The sequence below is a fragment of the Balaenoptera physalus genome, assembly GCF_965194825.1.
Source record: "Balaenoptera physalus genome assembly, chromosome: 16".
Lineage (NCBI taxonomy): Eukaryota > Metazoa > Chordata > Mammalia > Artiodactyla > Balaenopteridae > Balaenoptera > Balaenoptera physalus.
In genome coordinates this window covers 34,548,973-34,565,768 of record NC_138898.1, presented here as the reverse complement: position 1 = coordinate 34,565,768, position 16,796 = coordinate 34,548,973, and the positions used below count along the sequence as shown (strand labels likewise).

At 38.2% G+C, this 16,796-nt stretch overlaps 1 protein-coding gene across 6 annotated transcripts in view; it reads left to right on the top strand.

The window, feature by feature from the left end:
• Positions 1-13,393, top strand: part of GPCPD1 (glycerophosphocholine phosphodiesterase 1) — a 72,005-nt gene extending 58,612 nt beyond the window's left edge. For 4 of the 6 annotated variants that reach the window (XM_082431424.1, XM_082431425.1, XM_082431426.1 and 1 more), the window contains one exon: positions 218-13,393. In XM_082431424.1, coding sequence (XP_082287550.1) covers positions 218-407 — 190 coding nt within the window. In that variant the 3' untranslated portion in view covers positions 408-13,393. The remainder of the gene's footprint in view (positions 1-217) is intronic. The other 2 variants (XR_014255073.1, XR_014255074.1) reach the window with 2 other exon arrangements.
• Positions 13,394-16,796: the final 3,403 nt, after the last annotated feature.

Below are 16,796 nucleotides of genomic sequence, written 5' to 3'. Positions count from 1 at the left end.
TGCTGCTATTCAGGATTATTGGAAAGACTGGGAGAAGAGAAATATTTTTGAATAGAACTGATGCTTATATCTTTTAAAGAAAAAAATAAAAGGACTCTGTAGTATAGGTGTTCTAGGCATTCGGTAAGCAAATTCTCCTGAAAAGGTTAAGTCAGACATGTCCTAAGTAAACCATAAAATTACCCTATTTTATGTTTTGTGTTTTTTTCAATCACAGGATATATGATTGGATGCCTGAACAGCCAAATATATTCCAAGTGGAGCAGTTGGAACGTCTGAAGCAAGAATTGCCAGAGCTTAAGAGCTGTTTGTGTCCCACTGTTAGCCGCTTTGTCCCCTCGTCTTTTTGTGGGGAGCCTGACATCCATGTGGATGCCAACGGCATAGATAATGTGGAGAATGCTTAGTGTTTATTGGACGGAGACCATTCGGGGCATGCATCGCTGTTCTGGGTATTCACTTTTCATCACTGAGCATTGTTTATCTATGCCTTTTAGGTTTTCAGTCCAGTGAAGCAATAATGAAGTATTTTAATATTTCACTACAGTTCTTACTAGAATTTCAAGTATTCTATTTAAATCACTTGGCCAGGTATAATTACCAGTCAGTCTCTTTACAATGAAAAAATTTATTGGTTGGTAAATATTTTAAACTAAATATGTAAGTTATAATGTTAAACAAATATTCATTAAAAACATAACACTTTGAAATTAACTATACAAATATCTCATATTTACACTTATTACAGCTTTTCATTTGATCAGGTCTGAAATATTTAGCACTCAAGGAATATGACTATGCATAATTATACCTGACCATGGGAAAAATAAGTACCTCAAATGCATGCATTTGCACTGGTGATTCCAACTGCACAAACCTTTGTGCCATCTGTGTATTTTTCACATGAATTGACATTCACACCATTTTCATTCAGTATGAACCTTGAGGCCGCTGCCATTTCCCCACTTAACCAAACCAATGCCTGTGTAAATAGCCTAGAGGTGATCCTTGAAAACTTGTTTCATAAATCTTTCAAAAGTTGTTTTGCATAAATATTAAAATTTCAAAAAGCTGCAGGGTAACTTAATGTATAAAATATTAGAAGTATGGATTGAGGACTTAGTACAGTAGATGATAATGTATAAATTCTGTTGAATGCATGCTTTTTGTTTTAAGCATGAGATAGTACACGTTTACTGTAAGTCCTTGCATCTGTGGTGCTAGGTGAGTGTGAGAAGGTGTCAAGGACTGAAAAATAATTTGTTGCCTAAAAAAAAAAAGAAAAAAAAAGCCTATTTGTAGGCATTTTAAATATGCTTAAGTGTCTCTCACTACCTATTACACACCGTTGCTTTGTGGGTTTGTTTTGTGTGTGTGTTGTACAGTAGTTAAATCTCTGTGCAGAGAAATAAATGTCCTGAATTCTTATATTGGTATTCTTTATTGGTTTATGAATATCATGCATGTAATTTATTTAGAAATGCAGAACATTCTATTAAATGTATATGCATGTTGTTAGGATTATACCAAGGTTTCTTTCATTAGAAGCAGATTGTTTTGGCATAACTGTAACTTATGAATGAATGTTGAATAAAATACACAGATTTATTTTCTTCATTATAAAATGAAATTTCAAGAAGGTGTTACTTTTGTAGCATTGGTTCTATATTATTACGAGAAATTGGAATTTAGTGTCTACCATGAAAGGATGGCTTATTTGCATTTACCTTTTATTGCATGTTCCTCACTAGGCAGTTTATTCATGTATTGACATGATTTGGTAGTAGCTGAGAACCTGAAACTTGGATTATATATTTGTATCTTTTTATTTTTTTAAGCCAAGCAATGCAGCTTTGGTCAGATCTTAATTGTGTGAAGATAGGCTTTAAAAGCCTATGGTATTGTGTTTGTAACACTGATATTTAATGGAAAATAGTTTAGGAAATGGAGTCTTCTGCAGGGGTTTTATATACTTTTCTCATGTTGAACGAGATTTTCCAACACTTGGTGTGAATTAGGCACTTTTAGAAAACTCCTGAAAAAGAATTACTTTTCTTGATTTGCAGACCTGGTACAGTACAATTACCATTACCTTACCGTAACTTGATTAGCCATATGTGTATTTCAAGTCCTATTTGTTTGCTCCTCCCCTGTGCCTTTCCAGTTCCAGCTCCATTTTGAAGACCTGCAGATCATGAAAGAACAGGAAAGGAAGTGATGTGGGGGTCAGTTTCCTGAACTGTGTAATTTGCTGAGAAGAGCTTACAACCATTGCTTATGACAAGGACAAAACCTCACTGCTCAGTTTCTTTCCTGTCTCTTCCTGACCTTATAAACACCAGGGTTAGTGGATGATTAACTCATAGCAAGCAGTGGCTCTCGTTTTTATAGGACTAGGTCCTGGCTTCCATATCACTAGCTATTGCCCCGTGTACTCTGCTCCAGCTACACTGTACCTGTGCTAGGCCCTAGCCACGCCATATTCCTACACTACTTCCTGTCTGTAGCCATGTGACCTCTGCCTGGAAGCCTTCTTTTTCCTTGATACTTTCTCCCTGCCAAACTCATTTCTCCTTAAGCCATTCATTGACCTCTCTCCGCTGCACCCTTGCCAAAACTTAAGAAGGGATGAATCCACCTTTTCTACTCCATGGCCCAATGTTCATTCCTTGATCATGCCATGTACCATAGTACATTTTAGGTAGACATAGTTGAGGTTTGTCTCACCAGGCTGCAGGCTCTTCAGGGGCAGGGACTTTGTCTTACAAATTTTTATTTCCACAGTGCATGGAACATAGTAGAAACTAAACTTTGGAATTTGGGGGATAATTTGTATCAAATGTCTTTTTGAATTAAGAGATTTAGTTATGTTTACCAAGAATGTAAAGTTTGAATTGGTTTACATTTGGCAGTTGGAACAGTTTATTGATGTCAGTTTTAAATGTAGAGGTATAATGTTAAATTATTTTATATTTTCTGGAAACTGAGTGAAATGTTTGATAAAATGCTGCCATTGTTCTCTGATATTTTCCACTGTCTGGAATTACGTACTGTAACCGACTGGATGTAAATGTGAGGAATACAGCTCATTGCTGTGTCAGTGGTGCCTGAGGGCAGCCACAGCCACCCGTGACCTCACTCCCATTGCTCCTTGTGACACTCGTCTTTCTTCCCTCTGAAGCCCATGCTTAGGCCTACCTCAGCACCGCTTTCCTTGTCTTCCTTCTGCATTCAGCTCAGGTGCCACCTCTTCCAAAAAACATTCCTCAGCTCATGATGCAAACAAGTACAGACAGCTTCTAAATCTTACCACTTTTTTTTTTCAGCCTGGGTTATAAACCCAGACAAATTAACTGACTTACCGGGTTGGGACTAGAACTGGGCTTTGTGACTCCTAAACCCGTGTTCTTATACGACGCTGCCTTCTGAATTTTTGTGGCATTCTTTAGCATATGCTTTCTTGTAGTCCCACTTTTTATGTGCCTGTTATATTTCCCTAATAAGATTGTAAGCCCCTTAAGGGCAAGGACTTCTTTGCATTTCTAGCACTACCATAGTGTTCTATACTTAGTTATGAACTAGATAAATAAATGGTGGTGAATACAATCCTAGTTTCCTAACTCAGATTGTTTCACAACATACATACGTTTTCGTACGGTGTACATGGCCGTGTTGTCTGGAGTGTGTGTGCTTGCATGTGCATGTATGTTGGCATGTTTACACATGGAGTTCTCACTCCACCCGTTTCTTGGGGTCACATAGTTAAGGGGTTACCACAACCAATTTTCTACTCCATGCTGAATGGGGACAGTCACAGGAATAGGTGGCAGATAAGGTACAGTTTTCCCCCAGGCCTTGTCCCTTTCTAGGGCAATACACCTAAATCCTGCAGCTGGTGGCCCTTAAGTGAAGCAGGTACTGCCTCGGATAGAACTTGCGTGACCTGTGGGGGGTGCTGTTTCATGAGTCCTGAGGGACCATCATTGTCCTTTGTGCCTTGACTCTCTCTTCACATCTTGACTGCATTTTGTTTTTCACATTATTCCTGGTTTGGTACGCTAGGTTGACAGTGGAGTCCTGTTAATTGAGATTTGGATACAAGTGATTTACTCCTTTATGTTTTAGGTTTGGATCATGTGCTTTTGGGGTAGAAAGCAAAGTATGAATATTAGAAATACTGTATTTGGTGTTCATGAGTGAAAATTTGTTGAAATATCTCTTAGTGGGTTTATATAGTTTGAGAAATGAATGTGAAATGTTTAAAAAGTAAGAGCATATGATTAAGATCACACGAGTATGTGTTGGAGGTAAGAAAGAGAGCTCATGGATTGGAACAAAGACTTCATTAGGCTCTCAAGCCCTTGCAGAATGGGGTGGAGGTCAGGAGTTGTGAAACCAGTTTGGGCACAGCCTTTGTAAATTCAGAGGCCAGAGTATTATTGTGTTCAGAGAGGGTCAAGGGGCCATCCCAACAGTGGAAAGGATTTTGGGATGTCAGAGGCTTTGCATCCTTGCAGGAGATAAAATTTTATTGGTGGTTTTAAAGGAAAATGACATTAAGATGAAATGTGTTTTCAAATAATGAAGAAAGTAATATTAGTACAGGAATAATAATAAAAGAAGTACAGAGATTAATTTGTCTAGTCCTCTACTAAATTGATCCAAACATACGTCTACCTGTTTCCTCAGATAGAAAACAGAAACACAGGTGGGATGGGTGAACTTCTGAAACTTACTTGCAAAGCCAAATTATATAATTTCACAGAAAGAAAACTAAAACCTAGTAAAAGTTCCATGGCCTCCCATGATTTCAAATGTGTCTCTCTGCAGCCCAGAGCTCTCCTAAGCTCCAGATTCGTATATCCAGCTGTCACCGCTTCTCCACTTGGAGGTCTAATGGGCATCTCACATTTAATGTACCTCAACAAAGCTCTTTTTCCCTCCTTTCACCAAACCTGCTCCCATCCCACCTCCTCTAGTGTTCTGTATCTCAGTAAGTGGCACCTAGGAGTCTTCCATGATTTTCCTATTTTCTTGTGATTAGTATAACTTTTAACTATGATATGTGATAGGTCAGTGGTCCATTTATCCTTTTTCAATTTTTAAAAAATTCACATATTTTGTTTAATAACACAAGAATCACCTTTTCAAGCCAACAAAGTCCCCTTGAGATCTTGATCAGTGTTGGATTGATTTTCTGGATTAATGTGTGGGAAGGATTAGCATTTAAAAATATGACATCTAAATATTTACAGCACAGGTGTGTTTCCATTCAGAATTTTTATGTCCTCCTGTAAAATGAGTTTTTTCATTTAGGTGTTGTATACTTTTTAAAGTTTATTTTAAACACTACTTTCCTTAAATATGTTCTTCACCAATAATTAGCAGTTAATTTTTGTTTTTCTTACCTAGCTACTTTGCTGAATTCAATTAGTCAAAATAGGTATTGGGTCTCTGGGATTTTTTAAATAGATAAATAAATTTTTTCTGCAAATGTGTTTTTCTGATTTTAAGTAACAGCTCTTTATCTTGCCTTGTTTCATTAGCTAATAACAGTTGTAGGCATCCTTGTTTTTTTCCTGCCTATCATAGGAAGTAAGTATGATGGCTGCTGAAGTTTCTAGTAGGTGACCTTTATCAAGTTAAGAAATTTTCCTTTTCTTCTTAGTTTGCTAAAAGATCTCTTCCCCCCCACCTTGCCCCCCAAGGGATACGTTTTGAATTTATCCAGTAGGTTTTTGAAGATTTAGAATATAATTCTAGTTATTTGTGAATTTTAATGTAGTGAATGATGCTAATATATTTTCTGAATTTGGATTACCCTCAGCAACTGGTATAAATGTATTTATGAAGTTCTGATTTGCTAGTTTGTTTAGGATTTATTATCTACACTCATAAATGAGATTGACTTAGTTTTCTTACGCTATTATGTCTAGTTTAAGAGACCTTTGGGATAGCCTTATAAAATGAGTAAGCTCTTCAGGTTTTTCTATTTCGCCGAACAGTTTATATGTTGTGAGAGTCATTCATTGAAAGTTTAGATGAACTCTCCTATAAAACTATGTGCATATTTTCAAGTGTTTTTTTACTGCCCTTACAGTTTCTTCTTTAGTTATTGCCTGTTCATTACTGCTCTTAAATTTAGTTTTAAAAATTCTACCTAATTTTGATTTATTTGTACCTTCTCGAGTTGAATCTACTTCAATATTAAATACAATGGAATAATAGAACTGATCTTAGACAAATATTGTTTTAATGGAAATGGAACAAGAACTTTATTTTTTAATTTTATTTATTTATTTATTTACTTATGGCTGCGTTGCGTCTTTGTTGCTGTGTGTGGGCTTCTCATTGTGGTGGCTTCTCTTGTTGCAGAGCACGGGTTCTAGGCACGCAGGCTTCAGTAGTTGTGGCTCACGGGCTCTAGAGCACAGGTTCAGTAGTTGTGCATGGGCTTAGTTGCTCCACGGCATGTGGGATCTTCCCAGACCAGGGCTCAAACCCGTGTCCCCTGCATTGGCAGGTGGATTCTTAACCACTGCACCACCAGGGAAGTCCCAAGAACTTCAATTTTTAAAAAAAGAAGGAAAAATATGTACTCCTAAGACCTGATGTTTCTATAATAATGAAACTATGCACTCTATATCGTATACACTATATAAAGTGCAAATCTTGTTTTTTAGTTTCTAACTAGTCTGCTTGCATTGAATTTCCTTATATTCATTAAAACATAACCAAAATCAAATATTTGTTGCGGGCTTGGGTAGTAGAATAAAGTTAACTTCTGTTTTCAGTATGCTAATTATTTAGTTGAGGTAATATATATTTTTAAAAATGCAAAATTGTAGTAGTTGTCCAAGAGCGCAATAGAAGGAAAGTCTCCAAGCTATATCCTAATGCTCATTTAGCGGCATAAATCAGTCCTACCACCTCTACTTTAACTGGAATGGCTCTGCTTTGACAAATTTTATTTCTTCTAGTAGAGATGTGATTTGAAGATGTGATTTGGCTAAAAATATTTAAGACGCCTATTATACGTGTAATCTTAGAAGTGTGTATGTTGCATTTTGGGTGATTTCCTCAGTGTTGTCTTCCAATTCACTCATTCATCCTTTCACTATATCCAGCTTACTCAGTTAATTGCATTTTAAATATTAAAACATATTTTTCATTTGCAAGATTTCTAATTGATTCTTTATGTCCATCTGATTTTATTTCATTCCCTTCCATTTTTATTAAATAATTTATAGTTCTTTTTTAAATGGAAGTGTAACTTCCATTTAGCTCTTTGAACGTTTTCAATCTATTTGATTATTTTATCCTTTTCTGGCTGTTCTGGAATGAACTCTTGTTCTGATTTTGATTTTATCGTCTTTTTCTTTTTCTTTCTTTATCTCTTTTTCTTTTCTTTTTCTTTTTCGGCTTTGAGTTTCCTCATGCCTCGTGTTTTGGAGTTTTGGTATGCAAGATCATGTTTCTGTGTCTTTCCTTCCTTCTTCCAGTCTCTCTGCTGGTCTTGTGGCTGCCTCCCTTAGGGCCTCCAAGACCTCAGTCTAGATCCAGGTATATCATGGCACTTGGCAATTAATGCCTGGAAGGACACTGGGGACATTGTACCCCACCCTAGAGTCACCCAGCAGCATCGTTTTGATTTCTGGTCCAAGGAGATTTATATATATTTTTTTTTAATTTTCTCTTTTCTAGTTGCTTGCCTTGTATACTTATGTGTCTATGAGTCCAGGATATAAAGAACAAGACGTTGCTTTGATGGCTTGTCAGAGAAGCTTGTCCCAGTGCTTTATACACATATACTTGCCTTCTGTCTTTTGAGTGCCCATCAGGGAATTATATCTGTGCTGCTCGATCCATTAAGTAAGCAGATCCCACACGCACACAGGAAATTTATTACCTAGTGCCAAAGATAGAAACCAGCTGCCGCCAAAAGGATTTGACTCCACTCTCACCTCAGAAACCTGCTTATTGAAACTTGTAGCATGTAACTTCCTTCCCAGCATCTCTAACCCATTCCTCCCTTATGGCCCCTCCCTTTCTATGCTAATTTATCCTGTCTTCCCACCTCTCCCTGGTACTGAGAATCTTTGTTGCCCCTCTAGCAGCTGATGATTAGAGAGGGGACAGCATCATCTAACTTGGGTTAGCCAATGAGTAACAACCAATGGCTGATTTTTTCTATGGCTGATTCTAGTTCTTGAGCTGTCAGAAACTTTCTTGAGAGTTGCAGTTGGAGAGACTGAGGTCCTGCATGTCCTCAACTCCTGGAACCTGGACCTCTGATCATAGCGACACCCTATGGGTGGCTCCTAGAAATGCTTTGTTTACATGTATATAGAGAACTTTTTAAATCCAATTTCTTGCTTTGGTAGTGAGGAAATTCAGATACTCTAATTTCTGAGAACTAATAAAAGCCAAAATCAGCCTACATCAATTAGAGGTGGTAACAGTCTCTCTTTTTTAAATTAACTAAATTATTTTTTAAATTTGCATTGAAATATAGTTGATTTACAATGTTGTGTTAGTTTCAGGTGTACAGCAAAGTGATTCAGTTATATATATGGTACTTTTAAAGATTTTTTTCCATTATAAGTTATTAAAAGATACTGAGTATAGTTCCCTGTGCTATACAGTAGGTACTTGTTGGTTATCTATTTTAGATATAGTAGTATGTATATTTTAATCCAAAATTCTTCATTTATCCCTCCCTCCTCCCCCATAATAGTCTCCTGAAAATAGAATATAGATTTCTCAAATGGTCAGGGGCCCACCAATATGTCCATATTTAAATATTTAATACTTTTTATAACAGGTGAAATAGTTTCATAATAATCTCACCTAGTTAATATCCATAGGAAATGAGCTGAATGTATGAAGTCTCTGGGAAGAGTTACTAATCTGAAGGTGACAATGGTAAATGGCTGCTTCTACTAAAGACTAAGAAGAAAAGATGTAAAGATTTGGAGGTAGGGTTTATATCGGCAGTTAGGAAGGTTTCCTGTTGTAAGTTACTGGATCTGAACAGGTAGCAGTTTTTTGTTTTTTGTTTTTTTAATTAGTGTGCTACTCTGGGCTGAAATGGAAAAAAATCTCTTATGACCTGTAAGAGAATGAACAATGGCTTTATTTTGACCTTATGTGTGAGCCGCTTTCAGTTTTTAATTTAAATATACATCTACCATACAACCAGCCATTCTGCTCCTAATTGTTTACGCACAAGAAATGAAAGCCAATGTCTGTATAAAGACTTGCATGTGAATGTTCATAGCAGCACATTGGTAAGAGCCCCAAACTGGAAACAACCTATATGTCCATTAACAATTGAATGGTTACAAAAAAAGGAACAAACTATCAATACAACAGTGCAGAAGAATCTCAACAATAATTTTACTTAGTATAAAAGGCAAGACAAAAAAGGATTTAATGCCATATGAGTTCATTTATAAAAAATTGTAGAAAATGAAAACTAATCTACAGTAATAGCAGATCAGTGCTTGCCGAGGAATGGGGGTGAAGTGGGGAGGGAGGAATGAATTATAAAGGCATGAGGAAATTTGGGGGAGTGATGGATATGTTTAGTATCTTGATTGAAAATGCTTATTTGAAAAATTGTTTACTCTTCGTACTGCAGCTCCATCTGAATAAAACAAACCAGATGTGGTGTTTGGAAGATAAGCCAGATCTCACAAGAAAGGTTGTTAGAACTGATCCCCAGACTGGAACATGTTGCTGTAGGGTGGGAAATATATGTATATGGATATATCTCTCTCTCTCTCTCTCTCAACACTCTGACTCTTAAGAGTATCCATCGTGTCCATACAGGGAGATGGGGGTTACTCATGTTTGTCGGGCTGACTAGCCCACTTACAAGTGTCATTTGTCGGTGGTGGCAATCACAGAGGGCCTACACCTTTGTCCAAGATACCAACTTTTCTCCCCTCTGGTTCCATTGATTCCCTTGGGCAGAAAGAGCCCAGGGGATCCATACCTGGAAAGTAGGGGCCAGGACACAAATCTGTAAAGTATCAGCTTATCGAGAGTTTTAAAAAGCACACTAAAATAAGGATTCAAATGCTATTCGGTGTTAGTTGAATGGAACCCATACTCCCGTTGCAAAAGTGAACATAACCTGGGGTGTGTCATATGAAGGGAAGACAGTAGTAGAAATCAACTTGTAGGTACATGACTTTTTATTATTTCCAAAGTGACACATGTTCATTATTTTAAACATGGAAAATAAAGATAAGCTAAAGGAACATAAATATTATCCAGAAGTCTACTACCCACATATTACCATTATTATAATTTGGTATTTTTTCTAGGCAGATATGTTTTATTTTTAACAAAATTGTGGATCTTACTGTTTTTTTCATTTTTTGACTAAAATGTATATGATGAAAAATTGAACTTCTTCAGGAAAGATGGAATATACATACTTCCCGTATTCCTCCTGTCAATACAGCTAAAACCCCTGAACATTATATGAACAATTATATGCAAAACAAGCATAAGAAGACTCAAAGATGAAGAGAAGACAGACTAACTAGGGACCTCAGGACTCAAGGAACAACATGTGAGTTCCCTGGGTTTTCTTATCTGCCTCATCTATCCCAGACAATACTGGTGAAGTTGGCAACCAGGAAACACCAGTAGATGTAGGCAAAAACCAAACCAAAACAAAACAAAAAAACAGCAAAAGCCTGCTCTCTCCAGCTAAAGGACCAGGAAAAAGGCAGCCTAAGAAGGCAGAAATCCATTAGACAGTAACTGCTCTATTCCAATCAAATACCTCAGGAAAGACTGCAACCGTATCATCACCCCCACCAGTTAAGGCTAAGGGGAGAGCCTAGATTCCACTCCAGCAGGCTTAAACTTAGCACCTCAACCCTCTACGAGGATGATGTCAGAGAAGGTCTAGTGAGGAGACTGGACTCCATCCTCCTTGCTTTCTGGGATGGAAGCAGAGGAGACCCCATGGAGAATCAGGGTTTTCACCACTGCACAGAGGTAACAAAGCTGCCTGCACTGCACAGTGTCAGTGGAGACTGCACAGGGAGGCTAGACTTCATCCCCATCCTGCAGTAACAAGGTGCCTCTCCCCCTGCCCACTGGGTGGCGTCAGAGGAGGTCCAGGGTGAAGCCTGAACTCCCAGCCCTTCCTGTCCCCAGGTGTCAACAGGAACCTTCTCCTACCTGGCAGTAATGAGGCAGTGCTGTGGTAGAGGGAGCCTGTTAAAAATACAAGACTTAAATAAGATTCAGAGTCTTATAATACCAAAAATGTCCAGGTTTCAATTAATAATCACTTGTCATACCAAGAACCAGGAAGATGTCAAACCATGTGAGAAAAGACAGCACAGATGACATAGATGTTAGAATTATCTGACAAGGATTTTAAAGCAGCTGTCAGAAAATGCTTTGACAAGCAATTAGAAACATACTTGAAACAAATGAAAAATGGTCTCAGTGAAGAAATAGAAGATATAAGGAAGAACCACACAAAAATTTTAGAATGAAAATGAACAAATTTTAAAAGTCAGTGAATGGGCTCAACAGAATGAAGAGGACAGAGGAAAATAAGAGAACTTGTAGATAGAAAAAAAATTACCTAATCTAAACAGAGAGAAAGTAGACTGGGGGAAAAAATGAGCATGACCTCAGGAACATGTGGGACTAAAACAAAAATCTTGACATGTCATCAGAGTCCCAGAAGAAGAGGAAAAATAAGGTGGGGCTGAAAAATTGAAGAAAAAATGGCTGTAAATTTCCCAAATTTAGGGGGGAAACTAACTTGTAAACCTAGAGATTTAAGAAGCTGAGCAAACCACAAACAAAATAAACCCAATGAAATCCACACCAAGACACACGGTAGGTCAACTTCCGAAAATTAAAGACAAAATCTTGAAAGCAGCTAGAGAGAAATGGCCCATTACCTATAGGGGAAAAACAATTCAAACAGCACGTTTCTCTTCAGAAATTATGGAGACTAGAAGTATATGACATTTTTCAAGTGTTGAAAGTACTGCCAACCCAGAATTCGATATCCAGCAGAAATAATATCCCCTGGAAATGAAGGGGAAATCAAGGTATCAGATAAAGGAGAACTAAGAGTATTTCTTGCCATCAGACCTACCCTGAAAGAAGAGCTGAGGGGGAGGTCTCTAAAAAGAAAATGGTAAGATGAAATGCAAAAACACAGGCCAATGCAATAGAATTTCCTTATCCTATTGAGTCTTCTAAATTATGTTTGATGCTTGAGGCAAAAATTATAACACTGCCTAATGTGGTTCTCAGTGTATATAGGGGAAGTATTTGGGTGAGGGAAAAGCATGTAAAGGAGATGTTTCTACACTCAAATTGGTAAAATCATGGCACCAGTACACTTTGATAAGTTGTATATATAAAAGGTAATAAATTGAGTAACCACTAAAAAAGCTATACAAGGAAATACATTCAAAATACTATAAGCAAATAAAAAAGCAATTGTAAAAAATGATCAAGTAACCCATAGGATGTTGGGGAAAAGAAAGCAAAGAAAAAAATCAGAACAAGTAAGAAACAAAAAATAAAACAGCACATTTAAGCCTTAACATCAGTAATTACATTAAATGTAACTAAACATACCAGTTAAAAGACAGATTGGTAGAGTGAATATGCTGTTGACAAGAAACTCAAGTATAATGATAAAGGCAGGTTGAAAGTAAAAGGACGGAAAAAGATATGCCATGCAAAAAATCGAAGACAAGTACAACAACTATTAATATCAAATAAGGTAGGCATCAGAGCAAAAGTTACCAGAGACAAAAAGAGACATCACATAATGATAAAAGGGTCAATACACCAAGAAAAGAGCAATCTTAATGGTGTATATGCAAAAAAAAAACCCACAAAAAACAAAAAAACAACAGAGTTGCAAACTATGTGAAGCAAAAACTGCTAGAACTGAAACAGATACACAATCATAGTTGGAGACTGCAATATCCTCTCAAAAACTGATAGAACAACTAAACAGAAAACAGCAAGCATATGAAGAACTCAACAACGTCAACCAACAGGATCTAGCTGATGTTCCAAAATTTGTGGGATACAACAAAAGCAGGGCTGAGAAGGAAATTTATAGCACCTAAATGTGTATGTTAGAAAAGAGGAAACATCTCAAATCAATAACCTAAGCTTGCATCTCAAGAAACTAGAAAGAAAAGATCAAAATATGCCCGAAGCAAGCAAAAAAAGGAAATAATAAGAGTATAAATGAGTAAATTTGGAAACAGAAAAAGAATAGAGAAAAATCAATGATATAGAACACTAATTATTTTAAAAGATCAATAACACTGACAGACCTCTAGCAAGACTGGCAAAAAAAAAAAAGAGATAAGACAAATTATTAATATCAGGAATAAAACAGGTCCTGTTAACAGACATCAGAAGGATAATCAGGTAATACTATGAAAAACTCTACACATAAAATTGACAACTTCGATGAAATGGGCCAATTTCTTGAAAGACGCAAACTACCACAACTCACCCAAAATGAGGTGTATATTAAATAGCCCTATAACTATTAAGGAAATTGAATTTTAAAAACCTGAAAAAGAAATCTCCAGGCTCAGACAGAGAGTTCTACCAAATGTTTAAATAAGAATTAGGACAAACTTTACAAAATCTCTTCTAGAAAACAGAAGTTTTTCCATCTCATTCTTGGAAGCTAGTTATTAGTTATTACCCTGATACCAAAACCAAAACCAAATGAAGAGAGTACTAAAAAGACAGTAATTTTTTACAACAGAAAGCAAGAAAAGAAGAAAAACTACAGACCAACATTCCTTATGAATGTAGATGCAAAAATCCTTTTGAAATGTTAGCAAATAGAATTCAGCAATATATAAATAGAATTATATACCATGAACAAGTGGAACTTGTTTTAAGGATGCAAAACTGATATAATATTTGAAAATCAAACAACATAATTCACCATATTAACAGGCTAAATTAGAAAAATGACATGAGCGGGACTTCCCTGGTGGCACAGTGGTTAAGAATCTGCCTGCCAATGCAGGGGACGTGGGTCTGATTCCTGGTCCAGGAAGATCCCACATTCCACAGAGCAACTAAGCCCGTGCACCACAACTACTGAACGTGTGCTCTAGAGCCTGCGAGCCACAACTACTAAGCCCGTGCACTGCAATGAAGAGTAACCCCTGCTTGCCACAACTAGAGAAAGCCCGCACACAGCAACAAAGACCCAACACAGCAAAAAAAAAAAAAAAAAAGAAAAAGAAAGAAAAGTGACATGAGCATATTAATGGATGCAGAAAAAAGCATTTGACAGAATTCAACACCATTTATGATAAAAACTCTCAAAAGAAAAGGAATAGAGAACTTCTTCAAACTGATAAAGAATATCTACAAAAACATACAACTGAAATCATACTCACGGTGAAAGATTGAATGCTTTCCCCCAAGATTGGGAACAGGACAACAATGCCCACCATCCAGTGCTATTCAACATAGTACTGGAAGTTCTAACCAGTGCAATAGATTAAAAAAGGAAAAAAGAAAGTAAAGGCATACAGATTGGAAAGGAAGAAATCAAAGTGTCCCTATTTGCAGATGACATGATAGTCTACACAGAAAAATCCCAAGGAATCTACAAACAAACAAACTACTAGAACTAGTAAATGAGTTCAGCAAGGTCAGAGGATCAACATACAAAAATCAAAAAAAAATTTTTAAATCAACATACGAAAACCACTACTTCTGTATACGAGCAATGTACATGTGGACACCAAAATTTTAAATACAGTACCATTTACAATTGCTAAAAAAAGAAAAATACTTAGGTACAAATATAACAAAAGGTAGGGCATGTATGCTGAAGGCTATTCAACACTGACACAAGAATAAAAGATCTAAATAAATGGAGGGGTATTCCAGGTTTATGGATTGGGAGACTCATTCTAGTAAAGGTGTTGATTTTCCCCACACTGATATACAGTTTTAATGCAAGTCCTATGGTACTCCCAGCAAAACATTTTGTAGATATACACAAGATTATTCTAAAATTTATATGGAAAGGCAAAGGGCCTAGAGTAGCTAAAAACAATTTTGAAAAATAATGAAGTGGGGGGAATCACTCTACCTGAGTTCAAAACTTAATGTAGTTTCAGGAATCAAGACTGTGTGGTACTGTGAAAGGATAGAAACACACATCAATGAAACAGTAGAGAATCCACACAAGTACAGCTGACTGATTTTTGACAGGGGTGCAAAAGCAAATCAATGAAGGATTGTCTTCAACAAATGATGCAGGAGCAATTGGACATCCATTTGCAAAAAAAAAGGAAAACCTTGATCTAAATTTCATATCTTATACAAAAAGTAACTCAAAATGGATCATAGATTGAAATGCAAATTCTATCTTTTAAAAGATAACTTTGGAGAAAATCTTCAGATCTTAGGACGTGGTGAAGAGATCATAGAGCATAACATCAAAACACAATCCATAATTTTTTTTAAAAATTGCTAAGTGGGATTTTATCAAAAATTAAAAACTACTGCTCAATGAGGGCAAGATGGCAGAAGAGTAAGACGCGGAGATCACCTTCCTTCCCACAGATACATTAGAAATACATCTACACGTGGAACTGCTCCTACAGAACACCCACTGAACGCTGGCAGAAGACGTCAGATGTCCCAAAAGGCAAGAAACTCCCCATGTACCTGGGTAGGGCAAAAGAAAAAAGAAATAACAGAGACAAAAGAATAGGGACGGGACCTGCACCAGTGGGAGGGAGCCGTGAAGGAGGAAAGGTTTCCACACACTAGGAAGCCCCTTCACGGGCGGAGACTGTGGGTGGCAGAGGGGGGAAGCTTCGGAGCCACGGAGGAGAGCGCAGCCACAGGGGTGCAGAGGGCAAAGCGGAGAGATTCCCGCACGGAGGATCGGTGCCAAACAGCACTCACCAGCCCGAGAGGCTTGTCTGCTCACCCGCCGGGGTGGGCGGGGGCTAAGAGCTGAAGCTCGGGCTTCGGTCGGATCGCAGGGAGAGGACTGGGGTTGGCAGTGTGAACACAGCCTGAAGGGGTTAGTGCACCACAGCTAGCCGGGAGGGAGTCCGGGAAAATGTCTGGAGCTGCCGAAGAGGCAAGAGACTTTTTCTTGCCTCTTTGTTTCATGGCACACAAGGAGAGGGGATTCAGAGTGCCGCCTAAACGAGCTCCAGAGACGGGCTCGAGCCGCGGCTATCAGTGCGGACCCCAGAGACGGGCATGAGACGCTAAGACTGCTGCTGCCGCCACCAAAAAGCCTGTGTGCAAGCACAGGTCACTCTCCACACCGCCCCTCCCGGGAGCCGGTGCAGCCCGCCACGGCCAGGCTCCCGTGATCCAGGGACAACTTCCCTGGAAGAACTCACGGTGCACCTCGGGCTGGTGCAATGTCACGCTGGCCTCTGCCACCGCAGGCTCGCCCCACATCCGTATCCTTCCCTCCCCCCCGCCCGAGTGAGCCAGAGCCCCCGAATCAGCTGCTCCTTTAACCCTGTTCTGTCTGGGCAGGGAACGGACGCCCTCAGGCGACCTACACGCACAGGTGGGTCCAAATCCAAAGCTGAACCCCGGGAGCTGTGCGAACAAAGATGAGAAAGGGAAATCTCTCCCAGCAGCCTCAGAAGCAACGGATTAAAACTCCACAAACAACTTGATGTGCCTGCATCTGTTGAATACCTGAATAGACAACGAATCATCCCAAATTCAGGAGGTGGACTTTGGGAGCAGGATATATT